Source organism: Pogona vitticeps, chromosome 4, assembly GCF_051106095.1.
Source record: "Pogona vitticeps strain Pit_001003342236 chromosome 4, PviZW2.1, whole genome shotgun sequence".
Lineage (NCBI taxonomy): Eukaryota > Metazoa > Chordata > Lepidosauria > Squamata > Agamidae > Pogona > Pogona vitticeps.
This window is the reverse complement of record NC_135786.1, coordinates 104,523,662-104,549,185: the sequence shown is the minus strand read 5'-3', so window position 1 is coordinate 104,549,185 and position 25,524 is coordinate 104,523,662. Positions and strand designations below refer to the sequence as shown.

General features: G+C 43.6%; 1 protein-coding gene across 1 annotated transcript in view; it reads left to right on the top strand.

Moving 5' to 3' along the window:
• LOC110091705 (complement factor H-related protein 1) overlaps nucleotides 1–25,524 on the top strand; it is a 58,678-nt gene that overhangs the window by 14,145 nt on the left and 19,009 nt on the right. Inside the window, exons 3-4 of the mRNA XM_072998091.2 lie at nucleotides 2,283–2,471; nucleotides 10,867–11,043. Of these exons, the coding sequence (XP_072854192.2) occupies nucleotides 2,283–2,471; nucleotides 10,867–11,043 (366 nt within the window). The remainder of the gene's footprint in view (nucleotides 1–2,282; nucleotides 2,472–10,866; nucleotides 11,044–25,524) is intronic.

The window sequence follows — 25,524 nt, the reverse complement described above, 5'->3', positions numbered from 1 at the left end:
TTATATACTCATTGTTTTTGACATTAAATATTGCCTTTCATTGTCGTAAGCCACCTTGGGTACTTTTCAAGGAGAAAGGCGGGGTAAAAATATTTTAAATCATTACATATAAAATAAAATTATTCTCACTAATTTCATTAGTTACTGTATGTTTATTCTCAGGAATAGGAAGGGATAGTTCTCAAAACTGTCTAAATTCTAAATAAAATTGATGGGGGCAGGATCAATCTTGCAGCAGCAGCACCATAACACCTCCTCAAGAATATGTGCTATTACTGTCTTCAAGGTTCAGAGAAAGTTTTTCAAGAGTTGTCCCCCAACCTCTCCTTCATTAAAAACAGACAGAACAATTCTCTATCTCGAGGATAAATTTGGCACTTCCTATTCCTTTATATATTTATGCCATGTTAACAACAATAACACCAAAATTGTTGAAAGAGAAAGGTAGCACCAGCGGAACATATTCACATGTTTTGTGGACACACTCAAACATAATCTGGTATTTGGCAAATGTTCCTAGCTGTAGAAGTCTGTTCTAGAGTATACAATATCCAGAGGCCACATCAAGTATGAAGAGCCTGGCTCGTATTTTCCTCCTAACTTTATAATTCTGTCCTGTGAACTTGGGTATCTTGTCATCTCTTGGTTTCTTTGGCCAAAATCCCCCCCCCCGCCCAAATTACAGCACTCCAAGCTTCAAGTCAAGATAATGATCAAAATCCTAATCCTAAATACAGAAAGAAATAGGATTTGGGTCAGGGTGTCACTCCTAAATCCCACTTTGAGGATCAGTGTCTATTCACACTGACACTATTCATCATCCTTTTTTTCTTTAGTTTGTGATTCTTTTCCTTTCTCTTTATAGTAACCTCTACAACCCAGTTGATCTTAGTCCCAACACTTGCTGCCTCCTGGACTTTGAATCCAGTCCTCTGTAGCTTGCCCAGCTCTTGCAATTGCAGCCTGGATTGTGGAACTCTTTCCAGCAATATCGTTTATCTTTATTTATTTCTTCCTTGTAATACACCTATTTTAACATCCAGTGACTTGCTAGTTCTTTGGGACTTGCTAATTGGTTGTAATTTATGCAGATATAGTTACAAATGCAATCTTTGCGTACATCTTGATTCAGTAACATTTTCCTGTCAAAATGCTGTGAGTGATCTGGCGAATCCACTCTGTGTTAAGACACATTGCTGTCATGTTTCAAAGTGCGTTCTCAGAATCTATAATCTGGCATCTTCCCATATGTCTTCTTCTTCATGCACCTCCTTAGTCTTTCCTTTCTTTTCCTAGTCAGGGCAACTGATGGAGAAATGCAGTGGCTGATTTTCCAGCTGTCCGTTTGCTCCATTTCCCCCAAATGCCTCAGGATCAGGAGACAGTATGAACCAGATCTGAAGAAGTGGATTTTGATCCATGAAATATCACACTGAAATAGATCTGACAATCTTTAAAGTGCCACAACATTTTCCCTCTCCCCTATCATTTTTGTCTTTGTTTTCTTAGTCCTTTTAGTTGCCAGCAGTGTGAACAAGAAACATTATAGGAAAATCCATGTGGAAATTAACCAAGCACTTTGAATTATAACTAGACATGGGGACGAATAAAAAAATGGATCGCAATATTTGTCAGAAATAGCTGATTCATTAAATATTCATCCCTTCGTATTTGTGCGTTCCAGAAACCCCAACAAATATGAAGGGATTAATATTGCCCCATTTTTATTCATCCCCCTATGGCTTTCCCATTCTGCCTATTGGCTACCTTTCAACTGATTGGCGGGCCAGTAGGCAGCCACCTACCCCCACAGCCTATCCCCTGCCTCCTTCCTCTCCATACCTTATCTTGCCTTAAGGGATTCCAGGCTGCCCTTTGCAAAGATGGCAGCTGCAGCTTCCCCACCCTAAATGAAGCCACAGCCACCATTTTTGCAAAGGGTAGCCAGTGTCCCTTTCTACAGGCCATGGCTGCGGAGGCCAGCTGGAGATGGTGGCAGTGGTGGTGATGGCGGCGGCGGCAATTACGGTGGGGCATTGGTAGGGGGTGGGGGCGGTGGCAGCACAGGGGGCAGTGGGTCAGGGTCAGGGTCAGCAGAACGACTTGCAAAAATGATGAGTAGTCCCCATCTCTAATTGTAACCTTAGTAAAACGAAAAGTGTCTGCATATTTGTGGGAGATGCAATTTTTTGTATGTATTAAAACATGAAACATTTATTATGAGAAAAAAAGACTGTGTTTCCATAACTGACTTTTTTTCCCCATTTTTTTCACCTTTAAAGAAAAATGTGAACATACTGAACCTATTAGAAATGGAAGATTCATTTATGGTCGTTGGACATCGCCCTTCATAGAGGGTGACACAATCTTCTTTTCTTGTGATGAGGGATATAATCCTCTAGATGAGAGTGCAACAGCCACATGCACAAAAGATGGCTGGTCGCCACCTCCAAGCTGTGTCATTTCGGCGGGTAAGCTTGACTGATGTTCTCCTATATGTTGATACGCAGTCTGATCCTATGTCCCCTGACTTGGTATAGCTTACATATATTACTAATGCACAGACTAATGTAAACATTTGGTGACTTGCCAAAAGTGGTGGCAGAACAGGATCCCATAGTGCTCCTCACTACTTTACACACCATCTTCACACAGGAAGTCATTCACTACCATGATATGTGTGTTGCACAGCGTATGCAGCTATGGATGTGTGCATACTAGGATGTAAATTGTCCCTTGTCCCACCCTTGTATGGAATGACAAGAAATCATAAAATTGTTGTGCTTGCTCCATGAGAGGGTGAAGCATTTTGTGCTGTCCTCAACAAGAAAAAGAAGAAAATATTTGGAGGAGAGGAAGGGTGCACAAGTAAAGCCAAAGAATACAAAGAAAGGTTTCACATAAGTGGTACTTAGTGATGATGGCTGCTGTAATTTTTGTATGTGTGTTTAATGTAATTTTTGTATGTGTGTTTAATGATTAGAAACACTGAAAGATTTCTTCACATCATTTTTCAACAATCAGCCAGCCACTGTGTGTGTGTGTGTGTGTGTGTGTGTGTGTGTGTGTGTGTGTGTGTGTGAGAGAGAGAGAGAGAGAGAGAGAGAGAGAGAGAGAGAGAGAGAGAGAGAGAGAGAGAGAGAGAGAGAGGATGGGCACTAATTTTGTGCAGAGATCATTTGTGCTAGGGATGTGATGAAGTATAACAACATTTCTTCTTGTTGGTGATTTTCCAAGTCTTGCCCAGCTAAGGGTCCCAACCAAGATCTCCTTCCACCATCAGTGAGACATTTAAGTTTCACATGGAAATGAACCCCTGCCCCAATAGTTTCATCTATTGTTTTGCACCAGAAACAACCAAGTTCTATCCAGCTTTATGCCCTTTCGGGTGAATTCTGCTCAGGAAAGGTGGCCGTTCTGTGAGAACCAGGTAATTACTGTACAGGAAGGGTAATATTCAGTGGAGGAATTTTTTTAAAAAATCTCATGCAATTTGAAAGAAAAATTATCCTGAAACTTTTTAGTACTGATACGATACTGATTTTTAGTATTGATATATGATTTCACATAGAATCTCAGGGTAAAAAGAAGAGTAAATATTTTTCTTAAATTCTCTCTGAGATAATGCCTGAATAGAGAATTCAGCCAATATTCTCCATCACCCCTAATGCATACATGTGCATGTACATATACATGTGCACATGCATGCACGCAAGCACACTCAGAGTGAATATTACAGGGCTTGAGGGGGGGAAAACTCCCTAAAAGCACCTTCTCTTTCTTGTATCTGTTATTTTTATCACTAGCTCAGAGAAACCAGGGAGAAAGACTTAATATGTTGCTCTTTCTCTAGAACAAACTAAAAAATTGTAGCCTCCCAAATATTGTTGTTCCACAGTCTTGACAAAAATAGGCTTTCACACCCCATGGTACTTGTTGGCAGAAGAAATGCAGTTTTCCCTGAGAATTCACATGTTGGAGAGACATTTCAGAAAAAATGAAGTCCACACAAAACAATACATGAATTTTCAAAGGAAAATGGTTAAAACATTATTATTATTTTTAAAAAAAATGTTATACCCTGTTGTAGCGGGCACACTGAAGCCTCTATTATCTCAGGCCTCCAGGAAGTGCTCACTCTTCTTCTCAGTTGCTGCCACCAGTATTTCAATTTCAATACCAATTACTCAGTGAGACCAGTGTTACTTTAAAACTTAAACTTGTTTATTTGATCAGTAAAATATAATAAGTAAATCACAAGTTGATAATCAATTTCTCTCACTCACTGAACTCACTAACACAGAGATCCTAACTCTCACTGACTTTCTGGCACACTGTCTCTTAGACTCACAGAACTCTCCCTCATACATCATACACACCCCTTTATATCCCAGCCACTCCCCCTTTAGCACCACCTTCTGTTCCCTCATTGGCTCCCTTTCGACTGCTCAGCTGTGATGGACAGGTGAGGGCAGGGCTGAACGCTACATACCTCCCCCCTTAACAAGTTGTTTCATGGGGGAAAAGCTATGGTGCTTTAACCTCATAAACAACGAGGAGCTATACAATAATACATCATCCCAACATTACATTCAAACTTACCACAACATTTACATAAACAATAATTCAACATCTCACCTGCATGTTATACATTAACTTTACAATCCAGTTGCCAGTTCCATTACATACCTTAACACTTCAATTGTCTAACCAGGTGCATACTTAATAACATACCATAACATTTAAAAATACTTACATATAATTTCTTTTTCCATATAATATATAGAATACCACATTTAACTAGATGCCATTAAACATTTTATAGCATATACCATTATACTAGAGTCTTTTTATGTTTATTTAGTCTTCGGGTCTTCTTGAGAGGGCATCTGCAGCACCATTTTGAGTCTTTTTCATCTGCACTTTAATCTTTCTCAGTCCAAGCTGTATGGCATAAGAGTTCTCTCTCCACCCCACATTACTGTCCTCTCCGAAAGTCCAAAACCGTAGTCGTGGAAGAGTGGTAGTGCTCATAAAGGAAATTTCCTACCCTCCAGCACGGCTGGAGATGTGGTGAAGTCCACTTCCCTCTGCACCTTCACGATACTCACGACTTGCAGACAGCTGGAGTCCTTCGCCAACCTGCAGCTCTCAGGAACGACCTAGGATGAAGGACCTTGCAGTCATCCGCCTGGCTCGGTGTGACCCCCCGACTCGAATCCGGACCTCTCCATGATAGCGATGCCTCTCTGGCACTCGAGCCCCCCCTGGATGTGGTCTGCCACCGGCGCGGTCTTCCATCTCTCCTTCCGCCATGTCATTCTGGCTGCTTTACAGAGTTTTACCTCTCCCTCTGGAGCAGATAGTGTGATGCTCTTGGTTAACCCCTTTAAGCAAGGCCTAGCCAGAACTAGCCGAACTTTCAATCCTTTTTCTCTCAGCAACCCTGGCTGGGTTAGGCTGGGTCTCACCCTATTTATCTTTCAATAGGTCACCCCTCTGCCTTCCCAATATGGCCATGCATGTTTTTGCAGGGTGTTTTCCTTTCTCTTATTTTGGACAAACCTTCCATTCCAGCCCCAAAGTTTGGCTAGATAGGTTCGACCTCTATAAGGTGTAACCGCATGTGGGCGTGCATCCCCGGTGTCAAACCTGTGCACTACACCCTTGGCTACTTTGGGCTTGTTGGAGAAAACCTGCCTGACCCTCTGAAGCACAGCTCTAGCTTCTTTTTGTTTATCTGGGGAAACTGAGGGACTGATTCGGTCCTCCTCTGAGGTGTATTGGAGTTCACACCTCCCTTCCCCCCAAGGTAACTCGATTCTTTCCTGGTCTGCCCCTTTCAATGTTAGCAAGACAAGGTCTCTTTTCTCATAGAAGGGCTTGATTATTTTCCCCTGGTCCATTATCCTGCCTGTCTTTCCCTCTAACAGGTTGATGTAGTCTCCCTTGTTCACTTGGATGGTTGCTTGCATCATCTTGGAAGGGAAATATGTTCCTAAAAACTTGGCAAGCTCAGAAGCACACCTCCTGCTACCCATCTGCCTCAGCAGAGCATGTACAATGTTCTGAGCCTCAATATTTCTCAGGGGAACTGCTTCAGGATAATGTATCACCCAGTCAACAATATTCCGACAAACTTTGTTTCCCCTCAGGGTAACTCTGGGCAACAGTTCCACTATGTCTAACCCAATGCTATGGTCTGGGTTCCAAATGACAGGTAAATGACACAGCTTGGTGTCAGATTTGCCACTGCAATCCCCTTGCCTCTGACCTCCTTCACACCTCTGGCCAAATTCTCTTAACTGCTCCTTCATTCCAAGGCAGTAAAAGTTTTGAGCCAATTCTTGGTTGGTATTTGTCATGTCAACATTAGCTGCAAAGGTACCAGCATACCTCTGCTCCTCTATCCCCACTTGATCTTTGAGAGGAACAATCATTTGCTTGAGCTTTGATGTAAAAGATGATCCTAAGTCAGTAACTATTTCAGATGCGAACCCCATGCGGCTCATATAATTAAGCAAGGCATCAGCCACAGTATGAGTCTCCATATTCCTCAGAGGAATGGCCTCAGGGTACCGTATGGCGTAATCAATAATGGTTAAAATAAATTGGTTCCCCCTTTGGGTGACTCTGGGCAATGGTCCTATAATGTCAAGACCAATGCATTGGAATGGGGTAGAAATAATTGGTAAAGGGCATAGCTTTGCTTTAGTCTTATCGTTGCTATTCCCCTGCCTTTGATACACATCACACTTTTGACAGAAATCTTTTATCTGCTTCCCCATCTCAGGCCAGTAAAAATTCTGTGATATTCTTTGTTTAGTTTTGGTAATGCCCAAATAAGCAGAAAATATGTCTGAGTGTCCCCTTTCCATTATTTTCTGACGATATTTTAAAGGAACCACTAACTGCTTCTGAAGATTTTCCCCTCCCTTCCTGGGATTCACTAAGAACTTTCTGTATAATAGGTCCTTCTCTATAAGGAACCTTTCTGGTCTTTCAGGGGTTAATGGTTCTTCAGAAATGTTCTCAAAGCAGTGTTTCAGCATGGAATCTGCCTTTTGTTCCTGAGTAAATGTATTGCTTTGGGGATTACTAAGCTGTATTAACTCAGCTGGGTCACTATTGTCTGTCATTGTCTCCATAGGACTTTCATTTTCTTCCTCAGCTGTCCCTTCATTTTCCTTTTGGGAACGAGTCAGTACTAAAGCTCTCTTCACATGCTCAGAGACGTCAGTCCCAATCAAAACCGCTGCTGGCAATTGCACAGATACACCAGCCCTCCATTTTCCTTCCCACCCTTGATATTTGATGGGTATTTCAGCGACTGGCAAAATAACAGCTGCTTCTCCAATCCCTTTAACAGTCATGCTTTCCCGTTTCAAAATGTATTCCTGAGGGACAATATCAGGATGACATAAGGTTACTTGAAAACATGAGTCCCTCAGAGCCATATATTTATTGTTATTAATATAAATACTATCAGCAGACGCTTTAAAAAACTCTTGGTTCGTTTTAATCAGGTAACAATGCCTAATTTCTGCCACAGGAAGATCTGGTTCTAGATTCTCAGCTTGTGTAGGGGGCTCAGCCTGGGTTGCCTTGGCGCCTAACTCCTCCCTCTGAGTGGTAACTTGGTCCTGCTGTAAACAGTATACAGCTTTAGGCTTAGGCAAATTTCCCTTTTGAGGCCCAACTTCTCTGTTTTTACCACACTGGGTTGAAATGTGGCCCTTTTCCCCACAACAAAAGCAAGTTCTAAAGTTCAGTTGTTCATTACCAGAGCTCTTAACTCCTTTTCCCTCCAGATTCAGGTTTCTGATCTGGTTAGAATCTGAGGGCTTACCTACAAAATGGCCCCCAACCTTCTGTTGGTTCTTAAACTGCCCTCTTGGATTTTTATTTGTGTCCTCCCAAGTTTTCCTCACAACTTTTCCCTCAGAAAAATTTGGTTTTCTAATATGGGAAATAAAATCAGCGGCCTCCCCCGCCTCTTGCAAATTTCTGGGTTTCTTGTCCCTGACTAGATACCTCAGTTCTCCAGGTAGGAGTGAATAAAACTGCTCAAGTCCAATGATGTTTTTAAGATCTTGCACTGTCTCAACTCCCTCCTGTAAAAGTCATTTGTCTAGATATCTGGTCAAATTTGTCCCTAACTGAGAATAAGACTCTTCAGGTTTCTTTGTCAGAGCCCTGAACTTCTGTCTCAAATGCTCAGCATTGATGCCATATCAAGCAAAAACTAACTTTTAAAACTCATCATATATTTTTATTAATTCAACTGGCATCTCTGCATAAATATCCGCTAGGCCTCCACTAATTTGAGACCTCATCACCATCATGCATTCAGATCCCCTCACATCAAAATCCTCACATGCTCGCTCAAACATAACCATAAATGATTCAGGGTCATCCCCCTTTCTAAATACTGGTAATCTTTTAAGGTCTGCCTTGGACAAATGTCTCTCCTCAAAATTAGATCTGCCATTGTTGTTGTTGTTGTTATTAGCTTGAGCTGCCAGCTCTAGCCTCCTAATTTCAAATGCCATTCTCTCCTTTTCTAAGGCAATTTTTCCCTTTCCAATTCCATTTCTACCTTCCTATCTATTTCCCTCTGTCTTAATTCTAGTTCTCTTTGTTCAGATCTGGCCTTATTTTCTAGCTCCATTTGTTTCAACCTGAATTCCTGGTCTTGCTCCAATTTCCACTTTCTGAATTCAATAGAGTCTTCCCCCCTTGAGGTCTCTAATTCTTGATCTGAGGTAAATTCTTCCTCAGATTCCCCATTTTCTTTATCTGACCCAACTGCCATCTAAATAGGCACTTTTCCAGCTTTCTTTCCTCTCGTGGAAGGCATGTTTCTTTATTCAGACTTTTTATTCAGTTTTCAAGCCTCAAATTTAAAAAGTACACTTTTTTTTTCTTCAGTGAGAGTCTGTGTTATAATGTTGCTTCCCCAGCACTCATCCACTGGAAAGCTACTGTGTCTAGGCATCTGTCTTCCAGCCAGGCCTTTCACCAAAGACAGAGTTTCTCTCCCTGCCTCAGGCTCCAAACAACCCTAAATACCAGCTTCAACCTTTCCCAGTTTTAGCTGACTTGAGCCCCCTCAGCTTATCTGCCCTTGGCCTTCGCTTTGTCCCCTCAGAACTCTATCACTTGAGCTCAGGACAAGCTAGCCAACCAGTCACAGATTCTGCTTGGGGTAACTCTTTCCAGAAATGGTTTCCACAGAGCCTGTCCCTATCTTAGCCACCCCAATCTGAGTTTCAGAGCCTTCCCACTAGACTTCCCCCCTTGAAGAAGTCCTAGGAAGTTACCCACTCTTCCACTCAGATTCCCTGACTAAAGATCTTTTTATGCTCTGGGCACCTTTCTGTTCCAAGGCTTTACTGGATCAAATTTGTATCCCACACGCTGGACACCAGTTTATGTAGCGGGCACACTGAAGCCTCTATTACCTCAGGCCTCCAGGAAGTGCTCACTCTTCTTCTCAGTTGCTGCCACCAGTATTTCAATTTCAATACCAATTACTCAGTGAGACCAGTGTTACTTTAAAACTTAAACTTGTTTATTTGATCAGTAAAATATAATAAGTAAATCACAAGTTGATAATCAATTTCTCTCACTCACTGAACTCACTAACACAGAGATCCTAACTCTCACTGACTTTCTGGCACACTGTCTCTTAGACTCACAGAACTCTCCCTCATACATCATACACACCCCTTTATATCCCAGCACATCCCCCTTTAACACCACCTTCCATTCCCTCATTGGCTCCTTTTCGACTGCTCAGCTGTGACGGACAGGTGAGGGCAGGGCTGAATGCTACACCTGTTAACTTCTTAAACATGAGAATTCTCAGGGAAAACACATTTCTTCTTCTAACAAGTATCAAGGGGTGTAAAAGCCTACTCTTGTAAAGACTGTGAAACCTAGAAAAAGTTTTACCCCTTAGGTGAGAGTGGCTAGCTCTGTTCTTGATCTTTCCTGCACAGGGAGCTTGGGTAGAAGATTAAACCATTGTCAGCTGGATCCTGCCATTTGTGACTGAAAATGCTCCTCCTCCCTATTCCTCACACATGGAAGGAAGAGGAGATGTGGCATGCTGAGTGGGAGGTACAGAGGGGAATCTCTACTATTTCCAATTAGTGGTGATTCTTCATTGCACCGATTTAGCCCATGGAAAATGCATAGTACAAGATATTTTATTCTTAAATTGCCTTTCTGTCATGATGCCACGGGACTTGGTTATTAAAAAGTTATACTTCATATAAAACCCCATCCTAAGATCTTAAACCTGTTTGTACCAGCTTGCTTTTCTCCCATTTCCATTAGAAATTAATTTTCAAAAATGACTCAGAACCCAGTAGCACACTCTCCTAAATATGACACAAAGCAAGAGCAGACTTTTCTGCTACACCTGTGCCGAAGTTGATGCTGCACCAAAGTCTAATTTCAAAGTTAAAAATTTTTTTGGTTTGGGTTCCCCCATTATTAGAATTACTTTGTAGAATGATGATTTGCTCTGCTGCACAATATTATTGCACACGTGCAACAATAATATAGGTACAGGCTATATTCTCAACTTCTGAATATTCATAGAAGTTGGGTAAGATCACCTTCCTATGATTCTGTTCTCTGCTCTACATGGTGACAAGGTGGCACCTGAAACTGAAAGTTGACAGAGATCTGCATTCACTGCTTTGGTCCTAGTGAGTAGTGAATCACCACAGAATAATGGAATTGGAAGGACCTGTAAGGCCATCAAGTCCGTAATGAATGAACAACTATTATGAAGTCTGCGTGAAAACAGCGTTTCAGAAAAGGCCTTACTTCTTTGCATCATATCCTACTCAGATGTAACCTGCAGAGATCCCCCTCTGGTTGACAATGCTGATATTGTGGAAGAGAGGGCAGAATCATACCTGCCAGGCCATGAGCTGCACTATCAGTGCCATGAAGGTTTTGAAACATCTGGTTCGGACACCATAAGATGTGAAAATAAGAAATGGTCAACACCGCCAAGATGTGAAGGTAGGCATTTATATTTCTTGCAGAATTCCAAAGCGTGTGTGGAAAACCTGAAGAGAATAGAAGTGGTTGGAAAATGGAGGGAAGAGAAATTCTTTTTTAAAAAAATATTTTTGTTTTCCATTGGGATAGGATTAGGGATAGGGGAATAGGGGTTGGGGGATTAGACATGGGTAGGGGAAGGGTAAAATTCAAGAGAGCAAGAGGGTACTGTGGCGATCCCCCTTTGTGCCCTTTATATCTTTGGGCTCCACAAAGGTAAATACGCCCTTTTCGCTGCCACCAGGTATTCTCTTAATACCAATTCAGGTCCCACACACATAGGAGCTGCTCATAGAACTTAGGAATCAGGGGTTTGATCAAACATTATTTTATTAATGAACAAAATCATAAGGAGAATTAAATATATAACTGTTTCATGTATTCATTCACTGGTGTTTCTCATATTATGTTTATATATTCATTCCTGCTTGTTCAATATGTTTCAATCTTTCAATTTCCTTTCTTATCCCCTTCTTATCTATTCCTAAACCCTAGCACTCTCTCCACATCTTCTTGTCCCTACTTCTCTCTATCCCTATCTCATTCCAACTGTCTCTAACTGTCTCTTCCAGCTCTCAAACTGTCCTTTTTGCTCCACCCCTCCTTCTCTATCCTCTGATTGACATGCAGGAATGACGTCATCTTTTGGGTTCCGCTACATACCTCCCCCCTTAGCAAGTTTGTTCCATGGAGTAAACCTATAGTGGTTTGCTCCATGAACAACATAGAAGCGGTTTAATATTTCCATCTATCAACTTATAATATTTATTTATTTATTTATTTATTTATTTATTTTATTTCTATCCCGCCTATCTGATCATATTAGACCACTCTAGGCGGCTTACAGTAAAAACAACAATGTAATTTTAAGACTTTACAGTAGAAACGTAAATAATAAAAAAGAATAAAGAACAGAATAAGAAGAAAGATCGTCAAGGGTTTTCTGTTGGGAAGGCCCGCCTATACATCAATGTTTTTAGTTGTTTCTTAAAAATGCCCAGCGAGGGAGCCGCACGAATCTCAGGGGGCAAGTTGTTCCAAAGGCGAGGAGCCACCGCCGAGAAGGCCCGGTTTTTGGTCTTTTCCTTTCGGGCCTCTCTCGACGTTAGACTCCTCAGACTTATCTCCTGGCTCGCGCGAGTGACACGGGTAGATCTAGGTGGGAGAAGGCGTTCCGCCAAGTATCGAGGTCCTAAACCGTTTAGGGCTTTGTAAGTAAGCGTTAACACTTTGAAATCAATGCGGAATCGGATGGGCAGCCAATGCAATGCGGCCAGAGTGGGGGAGATATGTTGGTATCTTCTCAGCCCACTGAGTAGTCTGGCCGCCGCATTCTGCACCACCTGTAGTTTCCGCAGCAATCTCAAAGGTAGCCCCACGTAGAGCGCATTACAGTGGTCTAATCTCGAGACTACAAGCGCATGCACCAGAGTGGTGAGAGACCCCACATCAAGGTAGGGCCGCAGCTGGGCTATCCGCCTGAGATGGAAAAAAGCGGAACGGACCACGGACGCCACCTGGGTCTCCATGGTGAGCGCCGGGTCAAGATGGACACCCAAGCTACGGACCCCATCCTTGGCGGGCAGGGTCACCCCCCCAAAAATGAGGGAGTTTCCCTTGTCCCCAGGTGTGGGGGAGCCCACCCTCAGTACCTCCGTCTTGTCCGGGTTCAGCCTCAGCCCGTTCTCCTGCATCCATTCCTGTACAGCCTCCAGGCAACGCCGAAGGGACAGAACGGCATCTCCTGCAGTTGGAAAAAAGGAGATGTAGAGCTGTGTGTCATCCGCATATTGATGGCACTGTGCTCCACACCTCCTGATGACCCCTCCCAGAGGCCTCATGTAGATATTAAACAGCATTGGGGAGATGATCGACCCCTGTGGGACTCCACAATTAAGGCACCACGGGGCCGAAACATTCTCCCCAAGCTGTACTCTCTGGGGACGGTCCTCCAAGAAGGAACGGAGCCAAGCAAAAGCCCGGCCACCTATCCCCAACTCGGCGAGCCTCCCCAGGAGGATACCATGGTCAATGGTATCAAAGGCCGCTGAGATATCGAGGAGGACCAACAGAGACACTTTGCCCCTGTCGGCCTCCCTCAATAAGTCATCACACAGGGCGACCAATGCCGTTTCTGTCCCATGGCGCGGCCTGAAGCCCGACTGGAATGGATCCAGGGCATCTGTTTCATCCAGGAACGCCTGGAGCTGATCGGCCACCACCCTCTCGACTACCTTGCTTAAGAAAGAAACATTGGCGATGGGCCTATAGTTGCCAATTTCGTCCGCCGCCAAACTGGGTTTCTTTCTTATGGGCCTAATGAGTGTTTCCTTGAGGGCAGAGGGAAATAGTATAGGCATCCTTCAGTCTCGAGAGACTATGGTAACATGCTCTGAATCGAGGAGTGTCCTCTCCAGAGCATGAAGCCTGGGTAAGGTAATATGGATGATAGGCTGTTACCCAAGCAGCAGATCCCCCCTCTCCACATTGCTGAAATGGTCCAATGGAAAGGCAAGAGCCAATACAACTGGTTCCAGCAACATCACAGGAGTTGGCAGAACAACACATGCTGCCTTCGGGACTCCAGCTCCGGATTTTGCCTCGAGGTTAACTCCTGAAGCCTTTTCCATGAGTGGATATAGCCACAAGGCAGTGGAGGTTTGAAATCGGAGTTTTCCTTCTCCTAGATGGGCTGCCTTCCATGGCTGACGAGCCCCACCTACCCGGCAATTAATACGTACTCCATATCTTTAACTCCACTCAATTAACCTGTGCAATCAACACTTTCAATTCCTTTGTTATTACACTTTTCCATTGCTTACCAATTTTTCATTTACAGTACTTTTATCAATTAACATTTTCAATCAATACTTTCAATTTCTTTGTTAATACACTTTTCCATTGCTTACCCTTCTTCATTTAAAAGTACAATTACTTTTGCAGTTACTTACTTTTATTTACACATAACTGGAACAGCTTATTACCTTCTACATCACTTACCATTCTTTCATTTTCAATGCAATTGCATTTGTAGTTACTTATTTTTACTTATACATAACTGGAACAGTTTATTACATTCTACATTTCTTACCATTCTTTCCTTTTAAAGAACAATTACTTTTGCAATTACTTATTTTTATTTATACATACAGTGGTGCCTCGCTTAACAAGCACACCTTTTAATGACAAATCCGCATAGCGACGCGTTTTTTGCGATCGCTAATGCGATCGCATTGTGATGTTTTAATAGGCAAAACATCGCATTGCGATGATCGGTAAGTGTTTCGCTTACCGATCTCCGCATTGCGATGTTTTGGTAACAGCTGATCGGCGGTTCCAAAATGGCTGCCGGGTGCAGAAAATGGCTGCCCGCAGCATTTTCGCGCCCTACCCTCACTTACCAGGAGGCGAAATTGGCGGCCAGATGGAGGATTCCCCGCATAGCGGTGAGTTTTTCCCCAATAGGAACGCATTAAACAGAGTTTAATGCGTTCCTATGGGTTCCCCCCCACATAGCAACGAATCCAGATAGCGACGTTAATCTTACTAAACTTATAGTCCTTAACCATTTTATTCATTTAATAAATTTTTATTGTTAAGGTTTTCTTTCGTTCCCTTGAATCCTCTTGTTTCTATAGTGTGCTTTCCCTTAGAGCATCTCACTTGCTCTTCTAGTCAAGCTTCTCTCTGCCTCTGGTCTTGAAGATCCATTTGATTTCTTCTCTTCTCGTTTCTCATCTGCTTTTTCCTCCTTTTTTCTGCCCAGACACTTGTCCTTTGTTTTTATCAAATCTTCTGCCTTCCTTTTTGAGTTAACATAATAACTCTACTCCTGGAATTCAAGGAGGACACCTTCAGGCACCAACCACTTATACATAATTGAATTTGACATCAGGAGATATGTCAATTCTGCATATTGTATCCTTTTCTGTCTTATTTGCCATGGAATATGTTTCAAGATCCTAATTTCTTTATATTTTCTATTAAGTTCCTTCCTTTGTATATTTCTCAGAACTTTATCTTGAAAGATCTTTCTCATAAATTTAAAATGAATTTCTCTGGAGTGATTTTTATTCCTGGTGTATGCCATATTAATTCTTCATGCTGTGTCTATATTTTGTTCAACATGCTCTGGTTGCATTGCCATGAGCGATGCTAAATAGGTAGTAATCACTTGCGCTGTATATTCTCCTTTTTGTTCTGGTAGATTCTAGAATCTAAGTATGGGTTAGATGGGTTGAAGGCTGCGACTAGAGATGGCGCTGGCGCCAGTCGACTAGCGTTTCTCTCGCCGACCCAGCTTGCCTCTTGGGACTTTCTCCTTCTCTTTCCTATTCTTTTTCTCTTTTCTCTCTTTTCTCTTGTCCTCTTCTCCCCCTGTTTGCTGGGGTCTCTGTTTGGTGTCTCCCGACGTTGTGCTTTGCGGGGAGAAGTGTGGAGCGTGGAGCGTGGGGGTGTGCCTGTTTGGATCCTGGACGCGAGGCGGCTGCAGCTTGAGACGCGAGGAGTGGGGGTGTGGAGCTGCAGCGGATCGCAGCCGACCTGTCGCTGAGCTGTTCGGGAGCCGGGAGCCCCTCTCGTTTCTAACAAGTGGAGCCGATTTGGGGAGCGGCTGGAGCGGACGGAACACGGCGGAACAGACGGAGGCCAGTGCTGGTCGAGCTTTGGGCACGGGGTCTGCCACGGCCGGAGGTTCCTGCTTGGTTTTGCTCGGCCCTGGGGATTTGGTGGAGCTCCCTTGTGGACGACCGGAGGCCGGCGGGATCCCAGAGGAGTGGAGGAGAAGGGGGATCGGAGCCGGCCGGAACCAGGAGAGTGCAGCGTTGTCCTGGGGACCAGGGAGAACTGGTGGGTTCGCTGGGTTGCTGGGGCTCTTGTGAGCCGACGCCATGTTGGCGGTTCCCTCTCTTGTACCTGGCCTCCCTGCTTGTTATTTTATCTCTAACAAAGGCGCTCACCAAACTGACTCCCGAGAGCTGGGAACAGCAGGGACTAAGCTTTTACCATCTTGGCTTCTGGCACTTCTGGCGCTTCAGTCCAGGCCTGGAAATATCATCAATGTGGGCCCAGAACTAATACTTAAAAACTGCAAGTCTCATCCCATGCACAAGAACTACAAATTAGCTCCACCAATGAGACCAACGATAAGGCCACAGGTTGGAAGATTGAAAAATTTGAACATACGGGGGGGACAGCTATTATGATTCTCTGTTATTAGTATTTTTTATTTTTTTTTATTTTTATTTTATTGATTATTTAATTTTATTTATTACTAAGTTTGATATTGTCGGTTTATATGTTCCTTATTGTTATATTTAGTTTAGTTTTGTATTGTATAATTTTTCTTTTAGTATATTTGTAATAAGTTATTAGCTCTTATTTCTTTCTTTTCTTTTCTTTTCTTTTCTTTTTTTCTTTTCTCTCTTTCGTCATGGAATGGGGGGCTTGCCTTCCCAGCGAGGGGCCACAAAACATCTCTGTGATTATGGGTAGAGGGCGATATGGCGTTGACTCCGTCCCTACACGTGTCAGAAGAACTACGAACAGATGTCTAAAGGCTGTTCCTTGTTCTGAGACGGAGATCAACCCCCAGTATCGAGGTAGCCAGACCAGCCAGCCCTCTACTCTACGCCTGGTGCTGTTGAACGCCAGGTCTGTATCTAATAAAACCCAACTGATTTACGACCTTATTTTGGAGGAAGATGCAGACCTGGCCTGCATAACCGAAACATGGATTGGCGGAGAGGGGGGTCCCCCCCAGGTCTCATCTGTCTGCCCGGTTATGCTGTCCAACACCAGGGTAGACTGGAGGGACGGGGGGAGTTGCCATCGTTTATAAGTCCACCTTGGAGGTAGTTAGGCACTCCTCGGTGGTAAGGCCAGGTCTTGAGGCTCTCCACGTGTGGATTGGGGCTAGGGACAATATTGGGATCTTGCTGGGTTATCGTGCTCCCCGCGACCCAGCCACCTCCCTACCAGAGCTGGTGGACTTTGTCTCCGTGGTACTGTTGGGCTCCCCGAGGCTATTGGTACTGGGGGACTTCAACGTGCGTGCGGGGGCAGAGACTTCTGGTCCAGCTCTTGAGTTCTTGGAGACCATGGCCTTCTTGAACATGTCCCAGCATGTTAACGGCCCTACACACGTGGGCGGCCATACATTAGACCTGGTCTTTTCCACCAATGGGAGTGAGAGTGGTTCGATGGTGACTGACCTCGAGTCGGTACCCTTGTCATGGTCGGATCACCACCTAATAAGATGTACCACCAAGATGGCTCTCCCCCCTCGCAGGGAGCCGGGACCTATTGTTATGGTCCGCCCTCGAAGGCTACTGGATCCGATTGGATTCCAGGATGCCATGAGAGGGATTACGGCTGACCTGGTTGGCACTCCTGTTGAGGCTCTGGTCGATGCTTGGTTCACTGCCGCGACTAATGCCGTAGACACGATCGCACCTAAACGCCCTCTCCGCTGCAGAGATCGCCCGGCGCCCTGGTTTACCCAGGATCTCCGGACGTTGAAGCGGGTCAGGAGACGGCTAGAGCACAAATGGAGAAAGGACCCGACGGTTTTTAATCGTATAGCTGTCAAGGTCGCTACTAACCTTTACCAGGCCAAGGTAAAGGCTGCCAATCGAACATACCTCACTAACCGGATAAGCAAGGTGTCCAATCAGCAGGCGGAGCTATTCCGTATAGTACGTGACCTATCTGGAGTTGGCCCGGGAGATAGGCCTCCCCCTAGTTTTACACCGGGCCAATTTGCAGCATTTTTAAAATCTAAAGTGGAGGCCATCCGCCGGGACCTCTCCCCTTTTTTGAACACAGTGAGTCGAGCTGAGATGTCCAGCGCTCCGTCTTGTCCGGTGACTTTTGACTCTTTTCAGCCCATTTCGCCTGATACTGTGGCCAGCACGCTTGACCGCTGTCATGCCACCACCTCCTCTTTGGACCCTTGCCCGGCCTGGCTAATCAAGGCAGCCAGGTCCTCAACAACGGAATGGGCCACTGTAATAATTAATGGGTCTTTCCTTGAGGACAGATTTCCCTCTGCCCTCAAGGACACACTCATTAGGCCCATAAGAAAGAAACCGAGCTTGGCGGCGGACGAAATTGGCAATTATAGGCCCGTCGCCAATGTTTCTTTCTTAAGCAAGGTAGTTGAGAGGGTGGTGGCCGATCAGCTTCAGGCGTTCCTGGATGAAACAGATGCCCTGGATCCATTCCAGTCGGGATTCAGGCCGCGCCATGGAACAGAAACGGCATTGGTCGCCCTGTGTGATGACCTTTTGAGGGAGGCCGACAGGGACAAAGTGTCCCTGCTGGTCCTCCTCGACATCTCAGCGGCCTTCGATACCATTGACCACGGTATCCTCCTGGGGAGCCTCACCGAGTTGGGAATAGGCGGCCGGGCATTTGCCTGGCTCCGTTCCTTCTTGGACGACCGTCCCCAGAGAGTCCAGCTTGGGGAGAGTGTCTTGGCCCCGTGGAGCCTCAATTGTGGGGTCCCACAGGGGTCAATCATCTCCCCAATGCTGTTTAACATCTATATGGGGCCGCTGGGGAGGGTCATCAGGGGGTGTGGAGCTCTGTGCCATCAATATGCTGATGACACGCAGCTCTACATCTCCTTTTTTCCAACTGCAGGAGATGCCATTCTGTCCCTTCAGCATTGCCTGGAGACCATACGGGAATGGATGCAGGAGAACGGGCTGAGGCTGAACCCGGACAAGACGGAGGTACTGAGGGTGGGCGCTCCCACAGCTGGGGATTTGGGAAATTCCCTCATTTTGGGGGGCGTGACCCTGCCTGTCAGCGATGGGGTTCGCAGCTTGGGTATCCATCTGGACCCGGCGCTCACTATGGAAAACCAGGTGGCGTCTGTGGTCCTTACCGCATTTTTCCACCTTAGGCGGATAGCCCAGCTGCGACCCTACCTTGATGTGGGGGCCCTCACTACTTTGGTACATGCACTTGTAATCTCAAGATTACACCACTGTAATGCGCTCTACGTGGGGCTACCTTTGAGGCTGCTGCGGAAACTTCAGGTGGTGCAGAATGCTGCGGCCAGACTACTCAGTGGAGTGAGAAGATACCAACATATCTCCCCTACTCTGGCCGCATTCCATTGGCTGCCCATCCGATTCCGCATCGACTTCAAAGTATTGATGCTTACTTATAAAGCCCTAAACGGTTTAGGACCTCAATATCTGGTGGAACGCCTTCTCCCACCAAGATCTACCCGTGTCACTCATGCGAGCCAGGAGGTGAGGCTGAGGAGCCTGCCGCCGAAAGAGGCCCGGAAGGAAAAGACCAGAAATCGGGCCTTCTCGGCAGTGGCTCCTCGCCTATGGAACAACTTACCTCCTGAGATTCGTGCGGCCCCCTCGCTGGGCACTTTTAAGAAACAATTAAAAACACTCATGTATAAGCAGGCCTTCCCAACAGTGAATCCCAACAGTTAATTCCTGACGATTCTTTCCTTCTATATTCTTATGATCTTTATCTTTGTTTATTTGTAATGTTTTATTATTTATTGTTGCTGATTGTAAGCCGCCTTGAGTGGTCAAATCTGACCAGATAGGCGGGATAGAAATGAAATGAAATGAAATGAAATGAAATGAAATGAAATGAAATGAAATAAATAAATAAATAAATAAATAAATAAATAAATAAATAAATAAATAAATAAATAAATAAATAAATGGCATTGGCTCTTTCCATTTGTAGATTTAACAGAGCAATTTCATCTTGCTTTCTTTCCTGTTTTAAGTCTCCCATCTCTGTATACAAGGTCTCAAGTCTTGCTTCTGTTCTTTTTGATGTCTCATCTATTCTGGGTATTTTTTATTTTCTGTAATTTGATTTTAATATCAGTCATTTGCATCCCTAAATCTTTCATTTGAACACATAGTTGAGCCATCCTTCCTTGTTTGTATTTGATATATCCCTGTTAATAACATAGGTAAAGGTAAAGGTTCCCCTTGACAGTTTGTCCAGTTGTGTTCGACTCTAGGGGGCGGTGCTCATCCCTGTTTTCAAGCCGTAGAGCCAGCGTTTGTCCAAAAACAATCTTCTGAGGTCACATGGCCAGTGCGACTTAGACACAGAACGTTGTTACCTTCCCACCGAGATGATCCCTATTTATCTACTCGTATTTGCATGCTTTCGAACCACTAGGTTGGTGGGAGCTGGGACAAGCTCACTCCGTCACGTGGATTCGATCTTACAGCTGCAGATCTATAGACCTTACAGCGGCTTCTGCAGTTTAACCCGCAGCCCCACCACGTCCCTATGTTAATAACATATCTTGAATTAAATGTTGCCAGTCCTTAAATGATTCTTGTCCCAATAATCCACTGAGATTTTGTCCCGCTGAGCCTCTTTGAGTTCTTTCTTTTCCACCTTTTGTCACCATATTGATTTTTCCCCTTCTTAAGTTATGTAAATAGGGAATGCTGTTTACATCTTCTGTCGGCAGCTGTTTTCTTTTTCTTTAAGGAGTGCTGTTCAAATCTTCTATCAGCAGATGTCACTATAACCTTACTTTTCTTTCTCAATCTTATTTATATGTCCAGTCCAAGAAGGCGTGGAGCTTCCCTCCAGGTATAAAGTTTTCCCAGTGGCCAAATCACAACAATAAAAATTTTAAGGATCTGCAATGTTTTGAAGTAAATAGGATTTAATATTGCTATTTCAGATAGTCAGAGGAGCAAGGCTTTTATCTTAAATTGCTCTACTTTCATGGCAAGGTAGCTTTCTCTCTCTTCTCCCTTTCTCTCTTCTCTCCTCTTCTTCTCCCATTCCAAGCTGGGGCAGAGGTCACATATACCCTGACAGTAAGATTTTTTTAAAGGGAAAGTCCATTTGGTGACTCTTTATATTCTCATATCTCTGTAGTTATTTGGGTCCATGGATATTTTCCTTACATGATAAATATTTTAACTTACTCAGAGTCTCTGGTTGAGATGTTTCCAACATCCTTTTGCATTCTCTCACTCTCTGCTTGGGGTGTTCCCAGATGCAACTTCAGAGGGGGAACCAGTTTACGCCAATCCCATTCTCCCCTTTTGTCATCTCTGCTGCTTCAGTCATCACTTCTCCTAATAACATTTCCCCGTTTTTTGGGGGTGGAACTGAGGGGGTCCCAGTCTCTTTTAGGAGCTTGCCTGAAACCGGACTGGTTCTTGCCTCAATGAAACCCTACCTCCATACTACAAATCTTGAAGGTAGATAATGTCCAATTTTAATTTCTGTATTTGTTCATAAATTCTTTTACATTTTAGGGTTGAGTTTAAGCCATTTATGTTAATTTTTGTTATTTTCTAATAAATGCTGATCTGTTCTTTTCATATAAGTTTCTTGGAGGCAATATCCAGTTTTAATTTCTGTACTTGTTGGTAATTTTTAAAATGTTTTTGAGGTGAGTTTAAGCCATTTATGTTGACTGCAAGAATTTTATCCCCCCCCCCTTTTAAATTCATTTGATTAATCTTTATTATTAAGGTTTTATTTCCTCTTCTTGGATCCTCTTGTTTCCATGGTGCACTTTCCTTTGGCACTTCCCATTTGGTCTTCTAGTTCAGATTCTGAACTTCCTTCCAAATTTGGTCCTGATGCTCCACTTGATTGCACCTCTTCCTTTTTCTCATCTGCCTTTTTCTCTTCATTCCTACCCAGCTGTTTCCCCTTTTTTCCAATAAAGTCTTCTACCTTTATTGTTGAATTAATAGAATATCTCTGTGACTGGAATTGAAAAAAGACACCTTAAGGTATCAACAACTTATATGTAATTGAGTTTATTCTCAGGATATATACAGAGGTGCCTCGCTTAATGATGATAATCCATTCCAGGAAAATCGCTGTTAAGTGAAAACATCGTAAAGCAAAATTTAAAACCCCATTGAAATGCATTGAAAACTGTTCAATGCGTTCCAATGGGATAAAAACTCACCGTCCAGCGAAGATCCTCCATACGGCGGCCATTTTCGCTGCCTGTATAGCGAGGAATACGTACTTAAGCACAGCGGGGAGCCATTTTAAGAACCTGGTGGCCATTTTGAAAACCCGACGATCAGCTGTTTTTGATCATCCTAAAGCGAAAATCGGTTCCCGAAGCAGGGAACCGATCATCACTAAGTGAAATTCCCCCATTTAGACCATTGTTTTGCAATCGCAAAAACATCATCATAAAGCGGATTCGTTGTAATGCGGGGCATTCATTAAGCGGGGCATGCTCTTCAGTATTCTCTCCTTTTGCATCTTATTTGCTACAGGATATGTTTCAGAATCTTAATTTCTTTCTCTTTAATAATGGATTCTTTATCTTGCATGTTCCTTAGAACTTTTTCTTGAAATACCATTCTCATGAATTTAACATGAATTTTTCTGGGAAGTTTATTATTCCTGGTGTATGCTGTGTTAATTCTTTGTATTGCATCTATGTTTTGCTGTACTTCTTCTGGTTGCATTTTCAATAAGCAGGGTTAAAAATTTAATTACCAATTGCACTGTGTCTTCACCTTTTTATTCTGGAAGATTCTGGAATCTAAGTATGATGTTGGCTTTCATCTTGTTCTCTTTCCTGTTATATCCCTACCAACTCTGTATTCATGGTTTCCACTTTTTCCTTTTTTTTTAAGGCTTTTGCTATTTTAGCTATTTTTTTTTCTGTAATTTGGTTTTATATCAGTCATTTACATTCCTAAGTCTTAGATTTGTTCAGATGGCTGAGCCATTCCTCCTTGTATCTACTGCAATTCTGTGATTAGCATATCTTGAATGTTATGTTGCCAAACCTTAAGTGCTTCTTGCCCCAATAATTTACTCAGAGTTTGTTTCTATGCAGGTGAGCCTCTTGGGGTTTTTTCTTTTCTTCCTTTTTTCCTCTTTTCCTCCTTTCACTGCCATACTTCCAATTTTTAATGCTGTTTCAGTCTTTTTCAAGCAGGTGTTGTTGCTTTATTTTTCTTTCATACAACACTGTTTACATAGCCCATCCAAAATGTAGATTAGAACTTCTCTCTCATTAAAATGGGACATGGTGGTGCTGTGAGTTAAACCGCAGAAGCCTCTATGCTGCAAGGTCGTAAAATCGAATCCATGTGGCGGAGTGAGTTCTCTTCACTTGCCCCAGCTCCTGCCAACCTAGCAGTTTGAAAACATGCAAATGCAAGTAAATAAATAGGTACCACCATGGTGGGAAGGTAACGGTGTTCCGTGTCTAGTCACGCTGGCCACATGACCACGGAAACTGTCTATGGAAAAATGCTGTCTCTATGGTTTGGAAACAGGGATGAGTACCACACCCTAGAGTTGGACACGACTGGACTAAATGTCAAGGGGAACCTTTACCTTTACCTTACTCATTAAAATGTTCTCACACTCCACAAGTCAAAACAATGAGTGTTTAAAGGAACAGACAATGCCTTGAGGCAAATAACATTAGCAGTTCAATCTTTCTCTCCAGCCTCAGTAATTAGGTGCAGGTAACCAGAGAGTTGGACGTGGTGGCACTGTGGGCTAAACCGCAGAAGCCTGTGCTGCAGGGTCAGAAGACCAGCAGTTGTAAGATCGAATCCACGCTACGGAGTGAGCTCCTGTCACTTGTCCCAGCTCCCGCCAACCTAGCGGTTCGAAAGCATGCAAATGCAAGTAGATCAATAGGGACCACCTCGGTGGGAAGGTAACAGCGTTCCGTGTCTAAGTTGCACTGGCCATGTGACCATGGAAGATTGCCTTCGAACAAAATGCTAGCTCTATGGCTTGGAAACGGGGATGAGCAGCGCCCCCTAGAGTCGAACACGACTGGACAAAAATTGTCAAGGGGGACCTTTATCTTTACCTTAACCAGAGAGTAGGGCTTTGTCTTCTTTAAAACAGTTTCTTTAATTTAATGTCCTTCTCCTTCCTTATCCCCCTCCAATCAAAGCTGCTCCAGGCTGCAGGAGGGAGGATTGCCTCCACCATGGTGCCAAAGGAAACAAAGGTGCCTCAGATCCGATGATGTTACACAATCTAAAACTCTTCCTAAATTCAAAAGTTCAAAAGTTCTAGTCTCTGGTTCTAGTTACATCCATCAGCATTGTAATTAGACAGTTTATGATTAAACTGTCCCATGGGAGTGAGTCTTTGCCTTTGATTAAAACAGCTCATTCACAAAACAACTTTCTCCCCCCTCCCTCTTTCTCCTTCTCTTTCTTCTCCATCTCTTGATGGAGGCTGAGGGATGGGAGGGAGGCTCGCTTCTACTGCTACTCAAAGAATTATAGGATCTAATCCACATTCACTGACTCATTATGCCCAACTTTATTCTCTTTCGTTGCTTTAGGTCCATAAAGTTTCTTTATGTAAAACAAATATCTTGACTTAGAGTCCTGGTCAGAATATTTTCCAAAATCCTTCTTTACTCCTCTGCTCTCTGCAAGGCGTATTCCCAGCTCTTTGCCCAACATGGCTTCCTCCTCAGTCCATGCACTCAGATGAGACTTCAGGGGAAAAAAAGCAATTTTCACCAATTTCTCTCCCCTTTCTGTTGCCTCTAGTGCTTCAGACACCACTTTTCCTAGTGGACTGTCCTTTTGCCCATTGGGGGCCTTGAAACTAAAGGGCCCTGGCCAGTTTCAGGAGCATTCCCGAAACCCGACTGGTCTCACTGCAATGAAACCCCACCTTCTGCGGGAAAAGAAACTCTTACTGAACTTCTTATCAAACTTCTGTTGGAACTTTTGGGCATTGGACCTTTGGGATGAAAAGATTTGGAAACTCATGTTTATAGATCATATCTTAAGTCCAATAATCTCCTGCCCATAGATAGTACCCAGGGCATATCTGCACTCCTACCTTTTACCACGGTTTCTTCTACCTCAAAAATATTTCCTTCTGCAAGTCTGATGTGAAGGTCTCTATTACCTTTCTTGGTAGACCTCATTGTCCAATTATTCCAACCAATTCAAAGTGCTCTGGGATCCTCCCAGCATAGTAGTTACAATCGATGCTGTCCTAACAGATTGTAGAGCCACATTTAGGGCCAGTGGTCTCCAGGGGAAAAGATGCAACCTGTGAGTTGAAGCAATTAATCTACTGTAATCTTAATACAGATTCAGAATATTTCATTTTACTATATATTGGTGGAGATGTGCTTTCACATTACCTCATATTGGTCAGGATGGACATTATCATAAAAAGATGCAAACCAGTCTACAAGGAGGCATACAACAAAGCAATACCCCTATTCTACATGGTAAAGAAATACTATATATTTACTGCAACACTTGCAGGCCTCTGTCCCATGCCTACGTCTATGTTCATCTAAATCAGCTTTGACCATCTGGGTCTGATACACACCAACCAGAGAATAGCTTTCTGTTTTATTCTGTCCTATTCTATTCTGATTTGATTGTTTCTCAATTCAAATGCTATCTTTGAATCATAACTCTCCAAACC